Source organism: Girardinichthys multiradiatus, chromosome 21 (genome assembly GCF_021462225.1).
Source record: "Girardinichthys multiradiatus isolate DD_20200921_A chromosome 21, DD_fGirMul_XY1, whole genome shotgun sequence".
NCBI classification, from domain to species: domain Eukaryota; kingdom Metazoa; phylum Chordata; class Actinopteri; order Cyprinodontiformes; family Goodeidae; genus Girardinichthys; species Girardinichthys multiradiatus.
Genome location: NC_061813.1, coordinates 11,331,167 through 11,356,173, shown reverse-complemented (window position 1 = coordinate 11,356,173; position 25,007 = coordinate 11,331,167). Strand labels below are relative to the sequence as shown.

Genomic DNA, 25,007 nt, shown 5'->3' with positions numbered 1-25,007 from the left:
TAGGGCTGTTCTTTTTAATTTTGGTCTGTTTCGGTCAGTGTATTTCTCAGTAGTATGGACAACTGAAAAAGATTTTCCGAATGTAAATATGATCTGTAGACAAATTAGCACACTGAAACGCATAAACTAGCCTTTTGAATACATTTACCTTTTTTTCACAATCTATTCCCAACTAGCTGACATGGTTTGATCCAAGAGGTACTAGGGAAGACCTGTACAGAGAAATCAAGTCCGTGACAGCGGAGAAAGCTGACTTTTATAAAAGTAACTGCTGTACAGAGGTTGGTAGCACTTTCAAGACTTGTGTTGACATGAACAGGCTGCTCTGTGTGACAGCAGCGACATGTTTTGCTGAGCTGTCAGAGTGACTGTGCTGAAACTACTAAAATGACAATTTGCTTGTGTTAGCTAAGCTGTCGTTAGCTAGCTACTAGCCGGCTAGTTGCTATCTGTTGCCTACAAATTGAATGGCGTTGAGCAGGAAGAAGAAGTAGCATGTTAGCACAGGCTAGTTAGCCTTTTAGCTCGCCATCCTATTTTGGGATTGTCATTCCGCTAGCCAGTAACCTTTACTTAGCTACGTTTATAGTAACGGTAAGAGGGCTGTTTATCAGGAGACAGGAACGTGTATTTATCTGCGGTGAGTAATAGTAAAAAATAAGTGGCTTCTATCAAAAACTGTCATGACGATGCAGTGTTATTTTTCTCGTTAAATGAACAAATACAGCAACACAGGGCCTCCGTTCTGGTAAATGATGTAATGTGAGTTTTGTGGGACACACTTCAGAGTTCATTGTGTTCTTGGGGGGCGTTGTTGCTGTGGTAGCGTTGGGCATCTTTACGGTAAAGGTGCATTCTGTAATGCTGAGCTTCAGTAGTAACAATCTGAACAGATGTTTCAGAGCAGACTAGATCTTCTTAGACTTATTTGGTTTCTGTGTTTGCTTTTGTTTCTTTTTCAGTAGTATTTGTGGCCCTATTCTCGGTCTTAAATGTGCATTTGGTTTCTTATTACCATGCATTTGCTATCAGTTATACTGTCAAAGCCGACTTTTTTTCTTGCCACTATGTTTATTCTCTTATCCTCCTAACCTGCCTATCTTAGACATTGTCATGGGGGTTATAAACACACCAAACCAAAGGATGATTTGCCAGACTAAAGCTAGAGCAGCTTTTATGTTATTTATTTTCCCTAAAGTAATCTTCAGCTAGTGTTACTTTTTGCTGTAATTCCTTGTTCTTTAGGGTGAAAGAGAAGCTGTACCATGTCTTTAAAGCCGCGGGTGGTGGATTTCGACGAGACATGGAACAAGTTACTAACTACAATCAAGGCTGTTGTGATGCTCGACTACGTGGAAAGAGCCACATGGAATGATAGATTCTCGTATCCTATATCACAATGTTTCATAATGCAGTTTAAAGGCTAACAGAAGGGTTAAATGTAATTGGTTGAATATTATTTTTACTTGCATATAGCTGGGAAACACATTAATCAAGCTTCACTTAAGCATGTCTTAATAATAGAGACGGTCTGGTCAGTATCAATGTATTGCGTACATACTGAGGTTTTTAAAACGTTCAGTTTCAAAACCATCAACATTTGCCATTATATTGTTTTTATAGTTTAAAGCTATTTTAATGAGAAAGTCTTTATGTATAGCATAGATCTGGATCTGTCACTGTGCCCTGCTGAAGGATGACTTGTACACTTTTTCCTCACTAAGGAAATCAGTTCGGCTGAAATATTTCCATTCACAAAGAACACACACCGATAATGTGTTGAAACGAAAAAGATCGCCACACATCACTCTCATTAAGATAACACTCCTTTCGAAATTTAACTTCGCAAACTACAAGCATCTTGTGTGCTAAGCAGCTGACTGTAGGCTGGCTTGCGCGGCAGATAGCCCAACTAAATACTCAGGTAATATCAGCCTGTAATACTTCTAGAGTTACTCTGTGAAGAGCAGAAAGGTAACAAGGGACAATTTTCTCCGCAATATGTAGGTTTATATTAAAACAACTACTGGTACTAAAGATAATAGTCGCTTTATCCAAATGTTTGCTTAAGTTTATGTATTGAAATCAGAATTACAATCCTATAAATAACAAACCGTAATTATCAAGCTTCTCCATTTTTGCAGCTTTGAGAATAATTGTTTATCTGTTCTAAATTAGACAAGTTAGATCATGTGACACATTTGAGTTTTACGTTTTTTCATAAATATGGCAATACCCTGGTGAATTTACTTGAGGTCATCATACTGTAAGAATCTCATACTGACCTAGGCCTTATTAACAAAGCTATAAAATGGTTGGCATAAATAATCACATACAGTGTTATTACTTACGTAGTCATCCTGAACTTCTACACCAGTGACATTTATGCCTTGTGCGTTGCATACCCAGAGCCTTTGGGTGAAAGATTATACACAGAGACCAAGATTTTCCTTGAGAACCATGTCAGGCAGTTGTACAAGGTGAGCGCTCACAAAGCCCCCCACTGATCACCTGTTTGTCTTCTATAGTGCTCCTGCACATAACGCCTTCTGTGCTCGTTTGTGCATTTTAGAAAGTCTTGGAATCAGAGGAAAAGGTTTTAGTCATGTACCACAGGTACTGGGAAGAGTACAGCAAAGGAGCGGACTACATGGACTGCTTGTACAGGTGAGATGCTGCAATTTATGCCATTAGATATTCTAATTTTGTACCTGATATCAGTAAGTCTGGTTTATCCGCTTCAGACGGCCGTTTTTCTGCTCTGTTATTTTGTTAAGAAGAGAAATGTAATTCTACATCTGATCTACTAGATCAGAATTTTGTAGCAGTTTCCTTTTATCTGATTTTGTTAAAGCTTTAAGCTACTGATACTTATGTTAGCTGTTTCTGAGTTTCCTTTCAGAACTGTGATATAAGAAGAATTTAAAACTGCATTCAGAAATATTTTTCTAACTTCCCTGCTGAGGGAGTGAGCAATCATCTATCATTTCAATTGAAAGCAGAAGTGAGGTCATGCTGTCTGTAAAACGGTGCTTTCTCTTATTTCAAATCTAAGACAAAACGCTTGCTTTGTTGACATCGATGTTTTTTAGCATCTTATTGGTGATCGGAACAGCTTGTGCTGTAGTCTTTGTGTTCTTCATAGAGCAGTGGTGTCTAAACCTTTTGCACCGTGGGCCAAAATCGCCAAGTTAAGAGGGGCAATGAATTATTTTCCTTTTTACCTTCCCAGCAATAAATTAAACATGCGCTATTTTAATTAAGCAAAGCAGAAAGGCATAAATTATCTTAGGCCCAAAAAAAGGGTTTGCCTAATTAAAAGGAAGGCTTGTGGTTTGCTAACATTTTTGGTTGGATGTTTTCTATTTTGTTGGTCAAGAAAATGTTTTTGTTCTATTTCTCAGCAACAAAAACAAGGGATTTCTTCATAAATCCTTGCTGTATTTGGCCATGTTTAATGAATGTGTGTGCCTAAGTCTGTTTGAGTAAAAAGTTGTGTGATGTTTGTGGACCTACAGAAAACATGGCTTATAAAAGAAAAATGCTTTGTGTTGTACCAAACATTTTACATTTAAGAAGATCACAAATTTTCATTGAAAACCCAAAATCTAAATCTTTAAAACTTCCAAAAGGATCTATCTACATCAGCTCCATTTACTAGAGAGCCAAATTTCTACTATTTTTGAACTGCGTAAGGGGGCCACACAAAATTATACCCAGCTCCACAAATGGCCCCCGAGCTCCACTTTGGACATCCCTAAATTACAGGATGTAGATCTTTACCTTAACTCTCAAAGATATCCAAAAGACGGCCAACTTTCCAAATGCAGCATGTTCCATGACAGACGGGCTGAAACCAGCAAAGTTGCTGCACTCTTTTTAGCCTTCCTGTTATCTGCTGAAGCCTTGCTCTCTCTTGCTGTCTCACAGCCTGGATGAATCCCAGCTTTCTACACCTCTCGGCTTCCTCGGACTTTGTGTGTAAACACCTCACTGAGAATCAAAGTAACAAAGTTTGAGTCGTCTCCCATAAGTAACAACTTCCACACCAAAGATGACTGTTGGCATCACAGCCCCCAGCACTTGAATATGATGTGTTCATTGGCTGGAAAATACCTGACTTTTTTTGCGGCACTAGTGGCCTTTGGTTTTGTTATTTGAAAGTAGGCAGACAGGAAGGGGGTCGGAGAGAGGGGGAAGACATGCAGCACAGGGTCGGGAATTAAACCAGGGACAGCTGCGTTGAGGACTGAAGCCTTTGTATATGGGTCGCGGGCTCTATTGCTTCTTTCCAGTCAGAACCGATCCAGCTGAAAAGCAGAAGGTGCTGCTTTGTTTTGTTTTTGTTTTTACAAGCTACAGTCATTCTGCCATTATTTTTTCAGCTATTACCTTGAAAACCGTTGTGTGAGATGCCAACAGGCACATTAAGCATCCTGATTCATTCAAAGTCAATATTTCTATTTAAGAACTTTCAGATCTATTTTTATTTGCGCTTCTCCACGAGACAGACTGCGCATGCAAATGCATGTTATTTATAATTGTTACCTAATGAAGCACAGTAAGGGGGTCTCTTGGCTGCTATGAGAGGCAGTGCAGGGGTCAGTTTGTTTTGTGTATACAGGGTAAGTTATATGGTAGTTTCTTGTATTATGTGCTGTGAAAAACTACATGTTCTTTGTTTTTCTTGTAAAATGCTTTAGTGTCTGGGACAAATCCGGGTAAATGTCCAAGATGTAGAGCTGATTGAGCCAGACAGCACAGCCGTGAAAACCTCCTGCCGGTTAAGGTGGCTCTAATCGGCCAGTGGAGATCAGCTTCATGGCTGCTGCCACTCTGACTGGAAGTTATCCTGCTGTTTACTTAGTTTCCCTGTTAAATACTAGCTCTGCTAACACACAGTAATGGACTTCATCAGAGTCTTATAAGAATATCAGTATGTCATCATTTTTTTTATAAAGCCATTGTGCTCTTAAAATTATTCCTGTATTTGCCTCCTGTTTGACTGTGGGTTACTTATCCACACGGGAATTTTCAGAGGCTTTGAGTACAACTGAAACTCAGTTTAAACTGTGAAAATGCAACAATAATAGTTTCAAATTATGAGACATTTTACAACAGATATTTAATTAATAATCAAAGCCTGTGCTACATGAACCAAATGGGCATTAAAAATACCGTAAGAGCAGTTATTGAAACTGTAACCTTAAAAACATTGAAAATAGAAACCAACCCGTGCTTACTGTCTCAGTTTACTGGAATCAGTTTGACTCCTCAGAGTCCACCAGTAAAACAGTGTTCAGTATGTCCTTGGTGTGTACTGGTCTTTTTCGCTTTTATGGCTGGTTTTCACTGGTAAACCATGCAATCAATCACAGATGAAGTTAGTTTTAGTCAAGGTGGAGTTCATTAGACATATTCCCAATCTTACTCCTGTCCCCACCTTATCCAGATATCTGAACACACAGTTTATCAAGAAGAACAAACTAACGGAAGCAGACCTGCAGTACGGCTATGGGGGAGTGGACATGAATGAGCCGCTCATGGAAATCGGAGAGGTACTTACCCATTCTTCCTCATATTTTGGCTCCCACTTAGTTGAGATTACGTACCAATAAATGGAGCACATGAATGCAATAATAACGGGATTGATGGCATTTTGTTCAAGGATCAGTCTATGCAGTGATGATATGGTGTCTGTCCTCTTGTCATTGCAGCTGGCTCTAGACATGTGGAAGAAGCTGATGATAGAACCCCTGCAGGCTGTCCTTATCCGGATGTTGCTGAATGAAATAAAGAAGTATGCTCCTCACACGCTAAGCACTCAAAAATACTTTTCTTTCTCTGGTTTCCTCCTGTAGCCTAAATGTATCATTCAGGTGAGAATAGTAGTCTCGCTATGGTGTAGGTTAAATGCAGTTTTTGCATCATCCTCATTGTCTTGAATTTCTCTGGAAACGACAGCCTTTCAGTGAGTATGGTGCCAAAGAATAAACAGGTCTGCGCATGTTCGCAACACTTTCACATCAGTTTTGTCAACAAAAATTCACAAGACTTCTCCAGAAGTCTGGGAACGCGTCCTTATCAAGTTTCAAACCGGTGCTGTTTTGCAGTGATCGCTGCGGCGAAAACCCCAACCAGAAGGTAATCCACGGGGTCATCAACTCTTTTGTTCATGTTGAACAGTACAAGAAGAAGTTTCCGCTAAAGGTGAGTCAGCAAACACCCACCTGTTCTCCCAGTCTACACTGTATTCAAGCTTTTTTATATGTTTATGGGGCCATTAAAAGACATAAGGTCAAAATCCAGATCTAAAAAGAAAATGCATGTTCTATTAAGTCTGCCATAACGATGCTTATACAGCAAAAAAAAACAAGTGCTGAACTTGCCTGCATTTTATTGCTGGTTACGCTACAAACATGAAATTCAAACCAGATGTTGGCAACAACCCATGTAATTCAAATATAAATCAGAACTAGAATTAGTTCACAAAATGTTTTATATAATACGGTGAAATACAGAAAATACGTATTAGACACCTATACTGGAAATGATTGAATACTTCTTATCAAGAATGTCTCAGTACATCTTCTCTTTATTCTTTCTTCATTCATTCTTTCTTCATTATCTGCTATTATCATGTATGGAAAGACGACCCCACATCATCTGGTTTTCACCCTCTAAAATTCACTTTTTCTCTTGCGTGCAGTTCTCCGATCATGGTGTGCTCAACAACATTCAAAGAGCACAGTTGTGGTCTCACCTAACCAGAAGATATTTTCCCTGTATTTCAGATATTTGGGGGGCATCAGCATTAGCTTCTGAGTGGAGACCCCCTTTTTGCAAAACCCACAGAAACATCAACTTTTTAAAATATCTTTTATTAACTATTCAATAGTCAATACATTTAATTTATGTAAGAATATTATTAAAATATGTTAACAGAATTATAATGTCACTGAATAAAATTCAACAAACTGTTTTTTTATCATTATCTCCACCCTTTCTGAGGCCCCAACAGTGCTCCCAGGCGGCCCCCACTTTAAAACCCAGTGTGTTAGGCAACAACCTTGGTAATGGGAAATATTTTTACAGCCTATTAGGACTAAATGAGCTGATTTTAACTATCACTGCTAGGGGGCAGTGTTGCTTTCTAAACAGACATCGGGTTTCCTCATTTGTAATGTCTTTTTTCAGCTTTTTCTTCATGTACAGGTCCTTCTCAAAATATTAGCATATTGTGATAAAGTTTATTATTTTCCATAATGTCATGATGAAATTATAACATTCATATATTTTAGATTCATTGCACACTAACTGAAATATTTCAGGTATTTTATTGTCTTAATACGGATGATTTTGGCATACAGCTCATGAAAACCCAAAATTCCTATCTCACAAAATTAGCATATTTCATCCGACCAATAAAAGAAAAGTGTTTTTAATACAAACAACGTCAACCTTCAAATAATCATGTACAGTTATGCACTCAATACTTGGTCGGGAATCCTTTGGCAGAAATGACTGCTTCAATGCGGCGTGGCATGGAGGCAATCAGCCTGTGGCACTGCTGAGGTCTTATGGAGGCCCAGGATGCTTCGATAGCGGCCTTTAGCTCATCCAGAGTGTTGGGTCTTGAGTCTCTCAACGTTCTCTTCACAATATCCCACAGATTCTCTATGGGGTTCAGGTCAGGAGAGTTGGCAGGCCAATTGAGCACAGTGATACCATGGTCAGTAAACCATTTACCAGTGGTTTTGGCACTGTGAGCAGGTGCCAGGTCGTGCTGAAAAATGAAATCTTCATCTCCATAAAGCTTTTCAGCAGATGGAAGCATGAAGTGCTCCAAAATCTCCTGATAGCTAGCTGCATTGACCCTGCCCTTGATAAAACACAGTGGACCAACACCAGCAGCTGACACGGCACCCCAGACCATCACTGACTGTGGGTACTTGACACTGGACTTCTGGCATTTTGGCATTTCCTTCTCCCCAGTCTTCCTCCAGACTCTGGCACCTTGATTTCCGAATGACATGCAGAATTTGCTTTCATCCGAAAAAAGTACTTTGGACCACTGAGCAACAGTCCAGTGCTGCTTCTCTGTAGCCCAGGTCAGGCGCTTCTGCCGCTGTTTCTGGTTCAAAAGTGGCTTGACCTGGGGAATGCGGCACCTGTAGCCCATTTCCTGCACACGCCTGTGCACGGTGGCTCTGGATGTTTCTACTCCAGACTCAGTCCACTGCTTCCGCAGGTCCCCCAAGGTCTGGAATCGGCTCTTCTCCACAATCTTCCCTCGGGGTCCGGTCACCTCTTCTCGTTGTGCAGCGTTTTCTGCCACACTTTTTCCTTCCCACAGACTTCCCACTGAGGTGCCTTGATACAGCACTCTGGGAACAGCCTATTCGTTCAGAAATTTCTTTCTGTGTCTTACCCTCTTGCTTGAGGGTGTCAATAGTGGCCTTCTGGACAGCAGTCAGGTCGGCAGTCTTACCCATGATTGGGGTTTTGAGTGATGAACCAGGCTGGGAGTTTTAAAGGCCTCAGGAATCTTTTGCAGGTGTTTAGAGTTAACTCGTTGATTCAGATGATTAGGTTCATAGCTCGTTTAGAGACCCTTTTAATGATATGCTAATTTTGTGAGATAGGAATTTTGGGTTTTCATGAGCTGTATGCCAAAATCATCCGTATTAAGACAATAAAAGACCTGAAATATTTCAGTTAGTGTGCAATGAATCTAAAATATATGAATGTTATAATTTCATCATGACATTATGGAAAATAATGAACTTTATCACAATATGCTAATAGTTTGAGAAGGACCCGTATTTGATACGTATTTCCCGTGTACTTCACTCTGTTATGCATATTTTTATTTGTGGGCTAATTTGTGCTGGTTTCTGTGTGACTGTAGGTTACTTGGGTTCTTTTCGACTTCTGATGTGAATTTCATTCAGCAGTCAGTAGCTGCTCTAGAAGTGCATCTAGAGAGAAAAACGTTGACATGCTCTATGCTTATTTTCCCAACTGTAGGATTGTATTTAGGTCTACAAAATAATATGTCTCACAATTTATTTATTTTTTTATCCCTGTGTTGCAGTTTTATCAAGAAATCTTTGAAGGGCCTTTTCTGATAAAAACAGGAGAGTATTACAAACAGGAAGCCTCCAATCTTCTCCAGGAATCCAACTGCTCACAGTATATGGAGAAGGTGAGATAAGGAGAGATAATATTAAGTTAACTTACAACATGAAAGCTGTTTTTGTTGGTATCGGTTGAACGGTTCATCCTAGATTGCAGAATTAGGGTTGGGTGTAAATCATCCATTTATGAAAACTAATACTGCTTCTTGTTTAAGTGAAGAATAGAATGTTTATATCAGTGTTCATCCTACGGGTTAAAGTTCATATGAGGTCTGAGTGTATGATCAGTCTGGGTTAAACATTAAGTGATCACAGACCCGATACTGTGATGACCTCTAATTATGATTCAGTCCCCCTCTCTCTTATTTGTTAATGTGGTGATAGTTGGATTGATCTGAGAGCTATACCTTCAGCTTGTAAACACAACACTTGTTAAGCCTTAGCGGACGAAAGGACAGTATGCCTCCCCTTCTTGTCTGATCTGTCACTCTGCAGCAAAGTCGAGATTAATATTTGACACAGTGCCTGGGCAAGCTCGGTGTCTGTGGCACATTTAAAAAAAACTTACTGCTCTTGGGGAAAAAGCCTTTTTCTTATTTTTCATGATTTATTTTAGTTAGCTTTGTCAGATAAAACCTAAAGATGAAATGAAAAGGCCTCTGTGGCTCATTCGTTTAAAAAACAAAGTTTCCTCCAGTGAGATTATAGGACGAACGTTGTACCATTTCTTTGTGTCGGCCTGTTCTTGTAGGTTTTGGCGCGGTTAAAAGACGAAGAAGTCCGATGTCGGAAGTACCTGCACCCCAGCTCCTATGCCAAAGTCATTCATGAATGCCAGCAGAGGATGGTGGCGGATCACCTGCAGTTCCTACACGGGGAGTGCCAGAACATTATTAGGCAAGAGAAGAGAGAGGGTCAGTACACTTTGTTCTTTGATTTGCTTGTGCCATTTTTACACTTCACACTATTATACTGCAACTACAACTAACAGTGATAGATGATATGTTTTGTGTAGACATGGCCAACATGTATACCCTGTTGAGGGCCGTTTCAAACGGGTTGCCTCACATGATCCAGGAGCTGCAGATCCATATCCACAATGAGGGCATCAGAGGCACCAGTAACCTCTCTCAGGAAAATGTTAGTAATGCTCCTCTTTACTTGATTTTTCATTAGATTTTATAGTGCCGTGCAAAAGTATTAATGCCCCTTGGACTGTTTTATGTTTTTTTTTTTACTTTACAACCACATTTAATGACTTTGTATCGGGATTATTCATATCTGTGTTCCTTTTAATTATACACAGGTGGACTGTATTTATTAAATAAGTGACCTCTGAACACAATTAGCTGCACTATATTTTATTAGCCCGCACCAAAGGAACGCAGCTCAATGAACTCATTCAGTTTTTATTGTAAAAAAAGAGAAAGGTAGTGACATTAAAAATAAAAAAAAGCCTGGTTACTCTGTAAAGATAACACTTCATATTTTAGAAATGAGATTTGATAATCTGATGTAAAAAATAATACACTTCATAATTTTTTGGCCATCTGGGGGCCCATCCATGGGGCCCCCCAAGGCTTTAAGGGTTAAAGATCCAAAGTGAAGATATTTTGACAGCTGTCTAAATGTCTAATTTGAAAAACAACTTTGTCTTTCTTCTCCATCTTCCTTAGATGCCAACTCTGTTTGTGGAGTCCGTGCTCGAGGTTCACAGTAAATTTGTTCAGCTCATTAACACAGTCCTGAATGGAGATCAACACTTCATGAGTGCACTCGATAAGGTATTACAGCCCAGCCGCGGATAACTGTTCTTTAAATGCCATCAGGGAAGCTGTGGCTGTTTTGTCCTAAACTTCACCATGTTACTGGGAATTAGCACTGAGGTTTTTTTGCCTCGGCTTTCTCACGTTTCAAATGGATTTGACCGAATTAGACCCAAACGATCTCTCTGTCTGCCTCTCTCGTAGGCTTTGACGTCTGTTGTGAACTTCAGGGAACCGAAGTCCATCTGCAAAGCCCCAGAACTTGTGAGTACACACACATACGAGAGCTATCATGCTTAGTTGTACACACAGTGCCTTGACCAAGTCATCCCCCCTGCTGTTATCTCCGTCCAGCTGGCAAAATACTGTGACAATCTGCTGAAGAAATCTGCAAAGGGGATGACGGAGAACGAGGTGGAGGATAAGCTGACCAGTTTCATCACAGTGTTCAAGTACATAGATGACAAGGACATCTTCCAAAAGGTAGTGAGACAGCCTATTGTGCTAGAATATACCGCAAACAGCTCTGTTTGCTTGTCTTATAACAACCTTGCTTATGAATGCGATTAGAAGTTTTAAATAGTTAAAAAAGTTAATGCATCACCATCTCTGGTTTTAAATGTACTCACCTTTTTCTTTTTTCCTTTTTTATAGTTTTATGCCAGAATGTTAGCAAAGCGGTTGATACATGGTTTATCATTGTCAATGGATTCAGAAGAAGCTATGATCAACAAACTAAAGGTAAATATACAGCAGATGTCTCAGGTGGTTTTCTCCAGTGGAGCTCCCTAAAGGCTTTCTCCAGATATGAGATCATGAAATCTCTTCATTATTCTGTGTCACTTAAACATTTTGTCTCCATCTTCTACTCTGTAGCAAGCTTGTGGCTACGAGTTCACCAGCAAACTTCACAGAATGTACACAGACATGAGTGTGAGCGCTGACCTCAACAACAAGTTCAACAATTTTATCAAGACCCAGGAGACCGTGGTGGACCTGGGAATCAGTTTCCAGATCTACGTATTACAGGTCTGCTGGGAGGACTCAAACAAGCCGTTAAAAGAACGTGCTGCTTGTGTTGAGAGTTTGGTTAGCTCTTATCTGTTAAACCGTACTTGTTCTGTGCAGCTTCGGTTTTCATGTGGAACCTTTTGGCATGTTTTCACTTTGCAGGCTGGAGCTTGGCCTCTCACACACGTCCCCTCGTCCACATTCGCCATCCCTCAAGAACTGGAGAAGAGCGTGCAGATGGTGAGGAAAGCTGCTGACCTGTAAGAGAGTTCTGCTCCGAATGGAAGAAACATTGTGATGTAATGTCTGTTTTCACCCTCCTTTACAGTTTGAATTGTTCTATAATCAGCACTTCAGTGGGAGAAAGTTGACTTGGCTGCACTATCTCTGCACAGGTAAGACAGAAATGTTGGTAGATTTAATGAAAGGTTCTGAATAAACTGGAGGGAAAAAGCATTCTGGGAGGTCATGTCAGATTTCTCAAATAGGGCACATTTATCCTGCAGCTCTTCTGTTATAAATATTGGTGCTTATATATACAAACGTCTTCACACCCACAGAACTTTTTCCCCATTTTGTTTCATAGCAACACGAAACCTTATTGTACTTTATTTGGATATTATACATTATAACAATCTCTTGTTGATACACCAACAAGGGATTGTGCATAGGGTTGAAAGTTCTTGTTTTTTACAGCTAAAACATGAAAAGCGTGCTAGGAAATGGCGTTCAGCTCCCCTGTGTTAGCTAGGTTTTGCTGCGATTACAGCTGCAAGGTGGTTTTGGTTTTCTTTATTCTTTTCATCAGAATAGCTCAGCCTCAGTCAGATCGGATGGAGAGTATATGTGATCATCAGTTTCCAAGGATTTTCCTAGATTTTTCAAATGGATTTATTTCTGGACTTTGACTGATCTGCACCTTTCCATTGTAGCTCTAGCCTGCATGTTGAGGGTCTTTTTCCATCCAGAAGATGAGTCTCAAGTGTTTTGCAGCCTGCTTTAGGTTTGTCTTCCAGCACTGCCCTGTGTTTAGCTCCAAGTCATCTTCACTGTCCCTGCTGAAGAGACAACAACATGATGCAGCCACCACCACCGGGATCGGTGTGTTTAGGGTACTGTGCATCGTTAGTGTTTTCCATGTGGGCCGAAAAGTAAATATTTTCTTGTTTTTTCTGTCCAGAACACTTTCTTCCACATGTTTGGGAAGAGAGTGTTGTGACAAACTGCAAAAGCGGTTTCATGTTTATTTCTTTACATAATAATGTTTTTCTTGCGACTGTTTCCTAAGACCTCATTCGTGGAGTGCACAGCTAATAGTTCATGTTGTGGTAAAGTGCCAAAATGTGACAAAGTTCAAGGTATATGAGTACTTTCGCAAGTTTATTAAGAGCATTGCTAGCACCCTTAAGTGGTCGTGTTTGAAACTCATCGAAACCTAGTTTTTAAACTCTCACCTGCTTCCTTTTCCCATAAAGGTGAAGTAAAGATGAACTACCTGTCTAAACCCTACGTTGCCATGGTAACCACATACCAGATGGCTGTGCTGCTTGCCTTCAACAACAGCCAGACGGTAACGTACAAGGAGTTGCAGGACGGCACCCAGATGAACGAGAAGGAGCTGCAGAAGACCATCAAGTCCCTGATGGACGTCAAAATGCTTAACCATGATTCACAGAAGGTCTCAGCATTTGAAACATTGTTTGGTTAAAGTTGATTTGACCCTAGATGGGTGACATGTAGGTCATAACACTGATTGTTTGCTTGCACTTGTTTCCCTCTACATAGGAGGATATTGAAACCGAGTCAACGTTTTCACTAAATATGAGTTTCACCAGTAAAAGAACAAAGTTCAAGATTACCACATCAATGCAAAAAGACACACCACAGGTGAGGTGATACATGGGGTTTATTTGGGGTCACTCTTTCTTGAAGCTGTGCTGTTCTGTTGCAAAACAGTGTAAATAATATCAAACAAAGCCGCCTCGTGTCTGTAATGTTCAGGAGATGGAGCAGACGAGGAGTGCCGTCGATGAGGACCGCAAAATGTATTTACAAGCTGCTATAGTGAGGATCATGAAGGCCCGTAAGGTCCTCCGACACAACGCCCTCATCCAGGAGGTGAGTGGAGGCTTGGTTCAAGGCCTTTGGTAGATTCATTTGAACTGACAGATTTATGAATGCTACCAGGGATGAAGGAGATATTTATGTGACACTCGAAACAGAAGCTCTCTTAATCTCTGGAGTAAATCTAGTTGGAATATATTAAATGTATGAGTGATGACGTGTTTAAGGGGGGTGTAGACTCTGTAGTGGAAGTCCCGTAAAGGCTGGAAAAGTATTTACTTTTAATGGAATATGTTCCCCCGGCTTTCCTTGTAAGCGCAGTAAACCGGACATTTGAATGAACTCACTGATAATGCAGAAAGTATTTAAATGGTGAATTCTCTGGTGGTAAAATAACTGTTAAGTTTTAACAGATAAGTTTTAAGTTGTACGGACTAAAAGTTTCTCTATCTGCCACTTGTTCACCCACAATATATACTCACTATTTTACTTCCCTCTCTTTAATTGATATTTTGTATGATATACCAACAAAGAAGACAGAATAACTGGATAATAAACAATTTCTTATGTAAAAATCTGAAAAGTGTGGTATGTATTCTTTTCAGCTCACTTTATTCTGAAACCCCCAAATAAAATCCAGGTCAGGTAACTGATTTCAAAAGTAAATTCATTAGTAGAGTTCACTTTTGTGTGATTTAATCTCATTAGAAACCCAGTTGTTCAGTGAAGGCCTCGGAGGTTCATATTTTTTTAGGGAACTTCAGTGAACAAACAGCATCGTGATGACTATGGAACACAGGGAGCTTGAACACCAACATGGCACATCATCCTAATGAGACCAACTGCATGGTGAAACATGGTGGTGATAGCATCATGCTGTGGGTTTGCTTTTCTTTGCTAGGCTAAGAATCTAGTTGCAAGCCAGTGGGCAAAGTATTTAGTAAGGAAGAGTAAAAACATCACTCTAGATGTGTTAAACTGGTAGAGACATTTCCCAAAACACTGTGTTTGCAGCAAACTGAGGTCGATACAGATGCATGCCACACTTTTCAGATTTATCTATGAAAACCTTTTATTATTTTCCTTCCACTTCACTTTTGTGCACTATTTTGTGTTGGTCTTTGACGCAAAGTCCCAATAATATGCTATATAGTTTGTGTTTGTAATGTGACATTATGTGAAGCAGTCCAACCATCAAAATTAAAGATGTTCTCTACATGGAATGAGCTAAAACTCCTTTTTTAGTCATGAAAGGAATGAGCCAGACTAGCTTGCCTTGTGCAGTTTCATTTTCATGTAATGAGTAAAAGTCCAGGTCTTCTTTTGTGTGTCATTGCCTCAGTGACCTGCTTTACTTAACTGTGCATGATCTTTCTATGTGTTCAGGTAATCAATCAGTCCAAAGCCAGGTTCAGCCCCAGTATCAGCATGATCAAGAAGTGCATCGAGGTGCTCATCGACAAGCAGTACATCGAGCGAAGCCAGACATCAGCCGACGAGTACAGCTACGTTGCTTAGACCGAGGAGCTGAGAAAGGGAGCATCTCCATAAAGAGACTCACCTATGAGACAAGTTTCAAATTATGAACAAACCACCGAACAGACTCATTCGTCTATTTAGATTTTGGACTGCGGCTGTCTGCTGTGATCCTGTGTTGTGATGAAAGCAGGACTTGTGCCTCCATCTCTGAAAAAGACTGATGGCATCATGTCACGCCAGACAGCCAGCTCACACCACCACTCTTAAAGGCTCCCATTCAAACCTCTCCTACGTTCTGGTTTTTAAACTGTTTACAGCATCACCAGTGCCACGCACCTGTGCGTCCGACTTCAAAAAGAACATGCCTCTAGCTGTTGGAAAAGAAAGATCCGGTGAGCCTATTTGTTGAAAGAAGAGGGGGAAAAAAAGACACATTGATGGCTACATATTAAACATGCTTTCTTTTCTCACGTTTGCAGTTGTGTGTTATTTTCTTTCTTTGTTAAATGTACTGAACTTAGGATAAAATATTGTAATAAAACTGGTATACTGACTATTGTTATCTACTTTCACATGTAAAGAGAAATGAGTGACAAACATGATCTTGCTGCTTGTCAAACAAATAAATAAAAACACTGAAAGCTTTTATGTAAATACTTGTGAGGTGTGTCCATTAGAATACTCTCACAGAGTGTGGATCATGAGTTTACGCTGCTATACGTCAAATTGTTGCATTTATTTTGTGAGAATATAGTTTTTTATTGGATGATGTGCATCTGATTGCCTTTTATCATCATGACACATTTATGGCCAGAGATAGAGTAAAACCCTTACTGAAAGAGCCTCTTTTGGCTATTATTCTTAAGAAATTTCAGAAAGTGTTTGTTTAAATCTTTCAAATTTTAAATCATGCTTCAAACTGAGTAAAACCACTACATAGAGGCAAACGATAGGGTGAGATGGAGGCAGGTGGTCTGCTGTGGCGAACCCTGAGGAGAGCAGCCTTCACATTACATGTCAGCATGGCAAAAGTTTACTTGTTAACTGCATAGGGGTCACTACAGCAATTCAAAATTCGTTTTCTTCTGTGTGCTTGTCTATGATACTGTAGCAAATCAGATCGCATGGGGCTCTGGCGTGCAACGTTTTATACTGCCACCTACTGGACATCTAGTGTAAGTGGAAGTTCCTGCCAGCGCTTTTTGCAAATAAAGTTTTGAAATAACGATTTCATGTTGGAAGGAAATTACGGTTATGACAGGGCTCAAACAAGCCATTGTTTTTTTTGTTTTTTTTCATTACAATATTCGAAGAATTGCCAAATATGTCTACATTAGTTTAACAGCAATATTTTTATCTGTGTTAAAACAATTTTAACTAAATATAACGCTTTTCAAATAGATAATAGTAAAAATACTGATTATGTTTCAGTCTGAACGCATAATTACCACCCGATGGGATGTAAAAAACTCTTTGAAAAGCACGTTTGTTAATTTTCCCGCATAAACATGAGAGAGGCTTCATACATTTATTTATTCTTTTGCTTGCATACACTTGTTGCAGCGACGTTTGGTGTTGAGTCTCATGCGCGTTTAGTTTGCGTGGACGACTCCCAACGTGCGATAAGAGGCAGCTGTCCTTGGTGCTGACGCAAGCTAGAACTAAAATGACGTAAAAGTCCGCTCTTCGTGATTTTCTTTTTATAATACAGCGGCTAAATCGTCGTGTGAGATGAACACGACAAGTGTCGTGTAGTGTTCATCTAATCGACCTCCCTGTGTTGGTACTGTAGAGGCCTCGTGGCGCAACGGTAGCGCGTCTGACTCCAGATCAGAAGGTTGCGTGTTCAAATCACGTCGGGGTCAGAATTTTTCATTCGTTCCTGAAAAATAAAAAATCCATACATTTGTACATAAAAATGATGCATGATGCAGTTATAATAAAACTGACTAAATTGGGCAAATATAGTAACAAACTCGTGAACTCGTGTGTAAACCAGCTCCTGTTTAGCATGGCCTGATCAAGGTTAACTAGGCTTAATTTTCCAAACCATTTTTGAAGAGTGGAAATGTGTGGAAACAATGCACAGATTGTGAGCAGAACAACTTTGTGGTAAGTTCAGTTAAGAGAATGGAAGTTTGTGGCTGTAACATGACAGAATACTTTTTTAAGGCAACGTAAATGTCTGTTTATTTAAGATCAAGGTGACATAGTCATGAGACCTGAGACTGTAGTAACAACACTCTAAACATTCACAGTGTACAATATGTGCCTCAAAAAACCCAAACATGGCAGTTGAAGACTTTAGGTTTTATCCGAAGCGTAGCGAATCCTGGAAAGAAGACCAGGCATAAGGCATCCTAGAACATGCAGAAGGAAACATGCTGTCATACATACATTTTGTTGATTATAAATTTTGAATAAAAAGCAAACCACATGATGTGTTGGACAATCTCACATTTTAATAGTAGAATTGTGCCAAAATAGTATTAGGTTACAGATGTGGAAGATATATAAGATATAATGTGTCACAATAAAAAGCAAGAACAAAAATTGCTTTTTTGGTTTTAGGCTTAAGGTCTTCACGCCTCGTTTCATGTTGAATATTTTGGTGCATTAATCAGAATTGTGGATTAACAATGCCTTGAACTAATGTTTTTTTTTTTCATAAAGCCAGTAGCAGCTGCTGCTTGTGGATCTCTTCGACCTGCTACACAAGCCTCAGCGTGTGTCAGACTCTTCATTAAAGTAATGTCAGACATTGTTAAGTGTTATTAAAAACCATAATGCTTCAGGTTTTAAGTTGTACAAACAAGCGAGGCAACATACTGCCTGAATCTTCATGTACAGACTTACCTGCAGCCTTCAGATGAAGAACTGGAAGATTTCCATAAAGATAGAGAAACAACATACTTCAGCAAATGCATATGCAACGCAATGTATGAAGCGGATTTTATTATTATGGGGTTCCATTAGTGCCAAAAATATGTATATGTGTCTATGTATATGTTTATGTGTCTATGTATATGTTTATGTGTATGTTTATGTGTCTATGTATATGTTTATGTGTATGGGGTTCCATTAGTGCCAACAATATGTATATGTGTCTATGTATATGTATATGTGCTGTGCTTATGTCTATGTATGTTGTGTATGTTAGGTGCTGATGTCTATGTTAAGTGTATATGTTAGATGCTTATGTTAAGTGTATATGTTAGATGTTTATGTTAAGTGTATATGTTAGATGCTTATGTTAAGTGTATATGTTAGATGTTTATGTTAAGTGTATATGTTAGATGTTTATGTTAAGTGTACATGTTAGATGCTTATGTTAAGTGTATATGTGAGATGCTTACGTTAAGTGTATATGTTAGATGTTTATGTTAAGTGTATATGTTAGATGTTTATGTTAAGTGTATATGTTAGATGCTTATGTTAAGTGTATATGTGAGATGCTTATGTTAAGTGTACATGTTAGATGCTTATGTTAAGTGTACATGTTAGATGTTTATGTTAAGTGTATATGTTAGATGATTATGTTAAGTGTACATGTTAGATGTTTATGTTAAGTGTACATGTTAGATGCTTATGTTAAGTGTATATGTGAGATGCTTACGTTAAGTGTATATGTTAGATGTTTATGTTAAGTGTATATGTGAGATGCTTACGTTAAGTGTATATGTTAGATGTTTATGTTAAGTGTATATGTTAGATGCTTATGTTAAGTGTACATGTTAGATGTTTATGTTAAGTGTATATGTGAGATGCTTACGTTAAGTGTATATGTTAGATGTTTATGTTAAGTGTATATGTGAGATGCTTACGTTAAGTGTATATGTTAGATGTTTATGTTAAGTGTACATGTTAGATGCTTATGTTAAGTGTATATGTGAGATGCTTACGTTAAGTGTATATGTTAGATGTTTATGTTAAGTGTATATGTGAGATGCTTACGTTAAGTGTATATGTTAGATGTTTATGTTAAGTGTATATGTGAGATGCTTATGTTAAGTGTACATGTTAGATGTTTATGTTAAGTGTATATGTTAGATGCTTATGTTAAGTGTATATGTGAGATGCTTATGTTAAGTGTACATGTTAGATGTTTATGTTAAGTGTATATGTTAGATGATTATGTTAAGTGTATATGTGAGATGCTTACGTTAAGTGTATATGTTAGATGCTTATGTTAAGTGTATATGTTAGATGTTTATGTTAAGTGTATATGTTAGATGCTTATGTTAAGTGTACATGTTAGATGTTTATGTTAAGTGTATATGTTAGATGCTTATGTTAAGTGTATATGTGAGATGCTTACGTTAAGTGTATATGTTAGATGCTTATGTTAAGTGTATATGTTAGATGTTTATGTTAAGTGTATATGTTAGATGCTTATGTTAAGTGTACATGTTAGATGCTTACGTTAAGTGTACAGGTCCTTCTCAAAAAATTAGCATATTGTGATAAAGTTCATTATTTTCCATAATGTAATGATGAAAATTTTATATTCATATATTTTAGATTCATTGCACACTAACTGAAATATTTCAGGTCCTTTATTTTCTTAATACGGATGATTTTGGCATACAGCTCATGAAAACCCAAAATTCCTATCTCACAAAATTAGCATATTTCATCCGACCAATAAAAGAAAAGTGTTTTTAATACAAAAAACGTCAACCTTCAAATAATCATGTACAGTTATGCACTCAATACTTGGTCGGGAATCCTTTTGCAGAAATGACTGCTTCAATGCGGCGTGGCATGGAGGCAATCAGCCTGTGGCACTGCTGAGGTCTTATGGAGGCCCAGGATGCTTTGATAGCGGCCTTTAGCTCATCCAGAGTGTTGGGTCTTGAGTCTCTCAACGTTCTCTTCACAATATCCCACAGATTCTCTATGGGGTTCAGGTCAGGAGAGTTGGCAGGCCAATTGAGCACAGTGATACCATGGTCAGTAAACCATTTACCAGTGGTTTTGGCACTGTGAGCAGGTGCCAGGTCGTGCTGAAAAATGAAATCTTCATCTCCATAAAGCTTTTCAGCAGATGGAAGCATGAAGTGCTCCAAAATCTCCTGATAGCTAGCTGCATTGACCCTGCCCTTGATAAAACACAGTGGACCAACACCAGCAGCTGACACGGCACCCCAGACCATCACTGACTGTGGGTACTTGACACTGGACTTCTGGCATTTTGGCATTTCCTTCTCCCCAGTCTTTCTCCAGACTCTGGCACCTTGATTTCCGAATGACATGCAGAATTTGCTTTCATCCGAAAAAAGTACTTTGGACCACTGAGCAACAGTCCAGTGCTGCTTCTCTGTAGCCCAGGTCTGGGGAATGCGGCACCTGTAGCCCATTTCCTGCACACGCCTGTGCACGGTGGCTCTGGATGTTTCTACTCCAGACTCAGTCCACTGCTTCCGCAGGTCCCCCAAGGTCTGGAATTGGCCCTTCTCCACAATCTTCCTCAGGGTCCGGTCACCTCTTCTCGTTGTGCAGCGTTTTCTGCCACACTTTTTCCTTCCCACAGACTTCCCACTGAGGTGCCTTGATACAGCACTCTGGGAACAGCCTATTCGTTCAGAAATTTCTTTCTGTGTCTTACCCTCTTGCTTGAGGGTGTCAATAGTGGCCTTCTGGACAGCAGTCAGGTCGGCAGTCTTACCCATGATTGGGGTTTTGAGTGATGAACCAGGCTGGGAGTTTTAAAGCCCTCAGGAATCTTTTGCAGGTGTTTAGAGTTAACTCGTTGATTCAGATGATTAGGTTCATAGCTCGTTTAGAGACCCTTTTAATGATATGCTAATTTTGTGAGATAGGAATTTTGGGTTTTCATGAGCTGTATGCCAAAATCATCCGTATTAAGACAATAAAAGACCTGAAATATTTCAGTTAGTGTGCAATGAATCTAAAATGTATGAATGTTAAATTTTCATCATGACATTATGGAAAATAATGAACTTTATCACAATATGCTAATGTTTTGAGAAGGACCTGTATATGTTAGATGCTTATGTTAAGTGTATATGTTAGATGTTTATGTTAAGTGTATATGTTAGATGCTTATGTTAAGTGTATATGTGAGATGCTTATGTTAAGTGTATATGTTAGATGCTTATGTTAAGTGTATATGTTAGATGCTTATGTTAAGTGTATATGTTAGATGCTTACGTTAAGTGTATATGTGAGATGCTTATGTTAAGTGTATATGTTAGATGCTTATGTTAAGTGTATATGTGAGATGCTTATGTTAAGTGTATATGTTAGATGCTTATGTTAAGTGTATATGTTAGATGCTTACGTTAAGTGTATATGTGAGATGCTTATGTTAAGTGTATATGTTAGATGCTTATGTTAAGTGTATATGTGAGATGCTTATGTTAAGTGTATATGTTAGATGCTTATGTTAAGTGTATATGTTAGATCCTTATGTTAAGTGTACATGTTAGATGCTTATGTTAAGTGTATATGTTAGATGCTTATGTTAAGTGTATATGTTAGATGCTTATGTTAAGTGTATATGTTAGATGCTTACGTTAAGTGTATATGTGAGATGCTTATGTTAAGTGTATATGTTAGATGCTTATGTTAAGTGTATATGTGAGATGCTTATGTTAAGTGTATATGTTAGATGCTTATGTTAAGTGTATATGTGAGATGCTTATGTTAAGTGTACATGTTAGATGCTTACGTTAAGTGTATATGTTAGATGCTTATGTTAAGTGTATATGTGAGATGCTTATGTTAAGTGTATATGTTAGATGCTTATGTTAAGTGTATATGTTAGATGCTTATGTTAAGTGTATATGTTAGATGCTTATGTTAAGTGTATATGTTAGATGCTTACGTTAAGTGTATATGTGAGATGCTTATGTTAAGTGTATATGTTAGATGCTTATGTTAAGTGTATATGTTAGATGCTTATGTTAAGTGTATATGTGAGATGCTTATGTTAAGTGTATATGTTAGATGCTTATGTTAAGTGTATATGTTAGATGCTTATGTTAAGTGTATATGTGAGATGCTTATGTTAAGTGTACATGTTAGATGCTTATGTTAAGTGTATATGTTAGATGCTTATGTTAAGTGTATATGTGAGATGCTTATGTTAAGTGTATATGTTAGATGCTTATGTTAAGTGTATATGTTAGATGCTTATGTTAAGTGTATATGTTAGATGCTTACGTTAAGTGTATATGTGAGATGCTTATGTTAAGTGTATATGTTAGATGCTTATGTTAAGTGTATATGTGAGATGCTTATGTTAAGTGTATATGTTAGATGCTTATGTTAAGTGTATATGTTAGATCCTTATGTTAAGTGTACATGTTAGATGCTTACGTTAAGTGTATATGTTAGATGCTTATGTTAAGTGTATATGTGAGATGCTTATGTTAAGTGTATATGTTAGATGCTTATGTTAAGTGTATATGTTAGATGCTTATGTTAAGTGTACATGTTAGATGCTTACGTTAAGTGTATATGTTAGATGCTTATGTTAAGTGTATATGTGAGATGCTTATGTTAAGTGTATATGTTAGATGCTTATGTTAAGTGTATATGTTAGATGCTTATGTTAAGTGTATATGTTAGATGCTTATGTTAAGTGTATATGTTAGATGCTTATGTTAAGTGTATATGTTAGATGCTTATGTTAAGTGTATATGTGAGATGCTTATGTTAAGTGTATATGTTAGATGCTTTTGTTAAGTGTATATGTTAGATGCTTATGTTAAGTGTATATGTTAGATGCTTATGTTAAGTGTACATGTTAGATGCTTATGTTAAGTGTATATGTTAGATGCTTATGTTAAGTGTATATGTGAGATGCTTATGTTAAGTGTATATGTTAGATGCTTATGTTAAGTGTATATGTTAGATGCTTATGTTAAGTGTATATGTTAGATGCTTACGTTAAGTGTATATGTTAGATGCTTATGTTAAGTGTATATGTTAGATGCTTATGTTAAGTGTATATGTGAGATGCTTATGTTAAGTGTATATGTTAGATGCTTATGTTAAGTGTATATGTTAGATGCTTACGTTAAGTGTATATGTTAGATGCTTATGTTAAGTGTATATGTTAGATGCTTACGTTAAGTGTATATGTTAGATGCTTATGTTAAGTGTATATGTTAGATGCTTATGTTAAGTGTATATGTGAGATGCTTATGTTAAGTGTATATGTTAGATGCTTATGTTAAGTGTATATGTGAGATGCTTACGTTAAGTGTATATGTGAGATGCTTATGTTAAGTGTATATGTTAGATGATTATGTTAAGTGTACATGTTAGATGTTTATGTTAAGTGTACATGTTAGATGCTTATGTTAAGTGTATATGTGAGATGCTTACGTTAAGTGTATATGTTAGATGTTTATGTTAAGTGTATATGTGAGATGCTTACGTTAAGTGTATATGTTAGATGTTTATGTTAAGTGTATATGTTAGATGCTTATGTTAAGTGTATATGTGAGATGCTTATGTTAAGTGTACATGTTAGATGTTTATGTTAAGTGTATATGTTAGATGCTTATGTTAAGTGTATATGTGAGATGCTTATGTTAAGTGTACATGTTAGATGTTTATGTTAAGTGTATATGTTAGATGATTATGTTAAGTGTACATGTTAGATGCTTATGTTAAGTGTATATGTGAGATGCTTATGTTAAGTGTATATGTTAGATGCTTATGTTAAGTGTATATGTTAGATGTACATGTTAGATAGATGCCTATGTTAGCCCCCCCCCAAAAGAAACAAACAAACAGATGGGGGTAGTCATTATATATGGAGAGCTCATTAATTCAAAATGAAAAGAAATACTATTATAATTATTCATAAATACTCCATCCAATAAATAAACGTCCCCATGAAATAAAACAAAATATATAATAGAAATAATCTTTTTTTTAGTTTGTCAGGTATTTACTTACTTCCAGATTTATGCATTTAAGATTTTACAATTTATTTCAAGATTACTCTATTTAATAATGGTAATTTATTTTTTGATACTTTTATTTAGTAAAGCTACTTTAGGTGGGACTTTTATTTTTTAACCCCATTGTGTCTAGCAATCTTCAATGAAAATCCATGCTCTACATCAGAGATCTTCAACATGGAGGTGACACCATATCTGTACTTCGGTAACCCCACACTGGAATAAAATAAAAACAGTTGGGGCAAGTCACTATAGGCTTTATTTGCAAGAATATGTTCCTTAAAATAATGAAATAAATCCACAACCAAAACTGCTCATCTCACAAATTACAAACATTTTGCAACCATAACTGACAATCATGAAAATAACCTTTTTTCATTTTAACTGAAAATGCATTATTTTATTTTATATCGCAGACAAACTTAAACTGATGTCAATGAAACTAACCTTTGACCTCACACACTAGAACAACAACAACAACAACAAAAAATCAAACGTTTGGATTCCTTTAGAATCAAACTTGATTCGAACTTTTTTTTAAATGGGCCATCTCATTTTCCCACTTTGACATAAAACATAATATTTAAGATCAAATATAAAATGTA

The 25,007-nt window shown here is 37.7% G+C and overlaps 1 protein-coding gene and 1 non-coding gene across 4 annotated transcripts; both read left to right on the top strand.

Annotated features, from left to right (window-relative positions):
• Positions 1-63: 63 nt before the first annotated feature.
• Positions 64-16,114, top strand: cul2 (cullin 2). 3 transcript variants are annotated; one of them, XM_047350357.1, is made up of 22 exons: positions 64-82; positions 177-281; positions 1,246-1,384; positions 2,378-2,480; positions 2,573-2,667; positions 5,453-5,558; positions 5,718-5,800; positions 6,114-6,210; positions 9,098-9,208; positions 9,892-10,054; positions 10,156-10,280; positions 10,817-10,924; positions 11,111-11,170; positions 11,261-11,389; positions 11,561-11,647; positions 11,783-11,935; positions 12,080-12,157; positions 12,246-12,312; positions 13,393-13,595; positions 13,703-13,804; positions 13,919-14,035; positions 15,368-16,114. In XM_047350357.1, the coding sequence occupies exons 3-22, from the start codon at positions 1,266-1,268 to the stop codon at positions 15,497-15,499; spliced, it is 2,238 nt and encodes a 745-aa protein (XP_047206313.1). In that variant the 5' UTR covers positions 64-82; positions 177-281; positions 1,246-1,265; the 3' UTR covers positions 15,500-16,114. The 3 variants fall into 3 exon arrangements, with proteins under 3 accessions (XP_047206313.1, XP_047206312.1, XP_047206314.1); XM_047350356.1 differs by lacking the exon at positions 64-82 and having other exon boundaries at positions 158-281; XM_047350358.1 differs by lacking the exons at positions 64-82; positions 177-281 and adding an exon at positions 430-640.
• Positions 16,115-17,253: 1,139 nt separating this feature from the next.
• Positions 17,254-17,325, top strand: trnaw-cca. The gene has a single exon. It is a non-coding gene; the product is annotated as a tRNA-Trp (tRNA).
• The last annotated feature ends 7,682 nt before the right edge of the window (positions 17,326-25,007 follow it).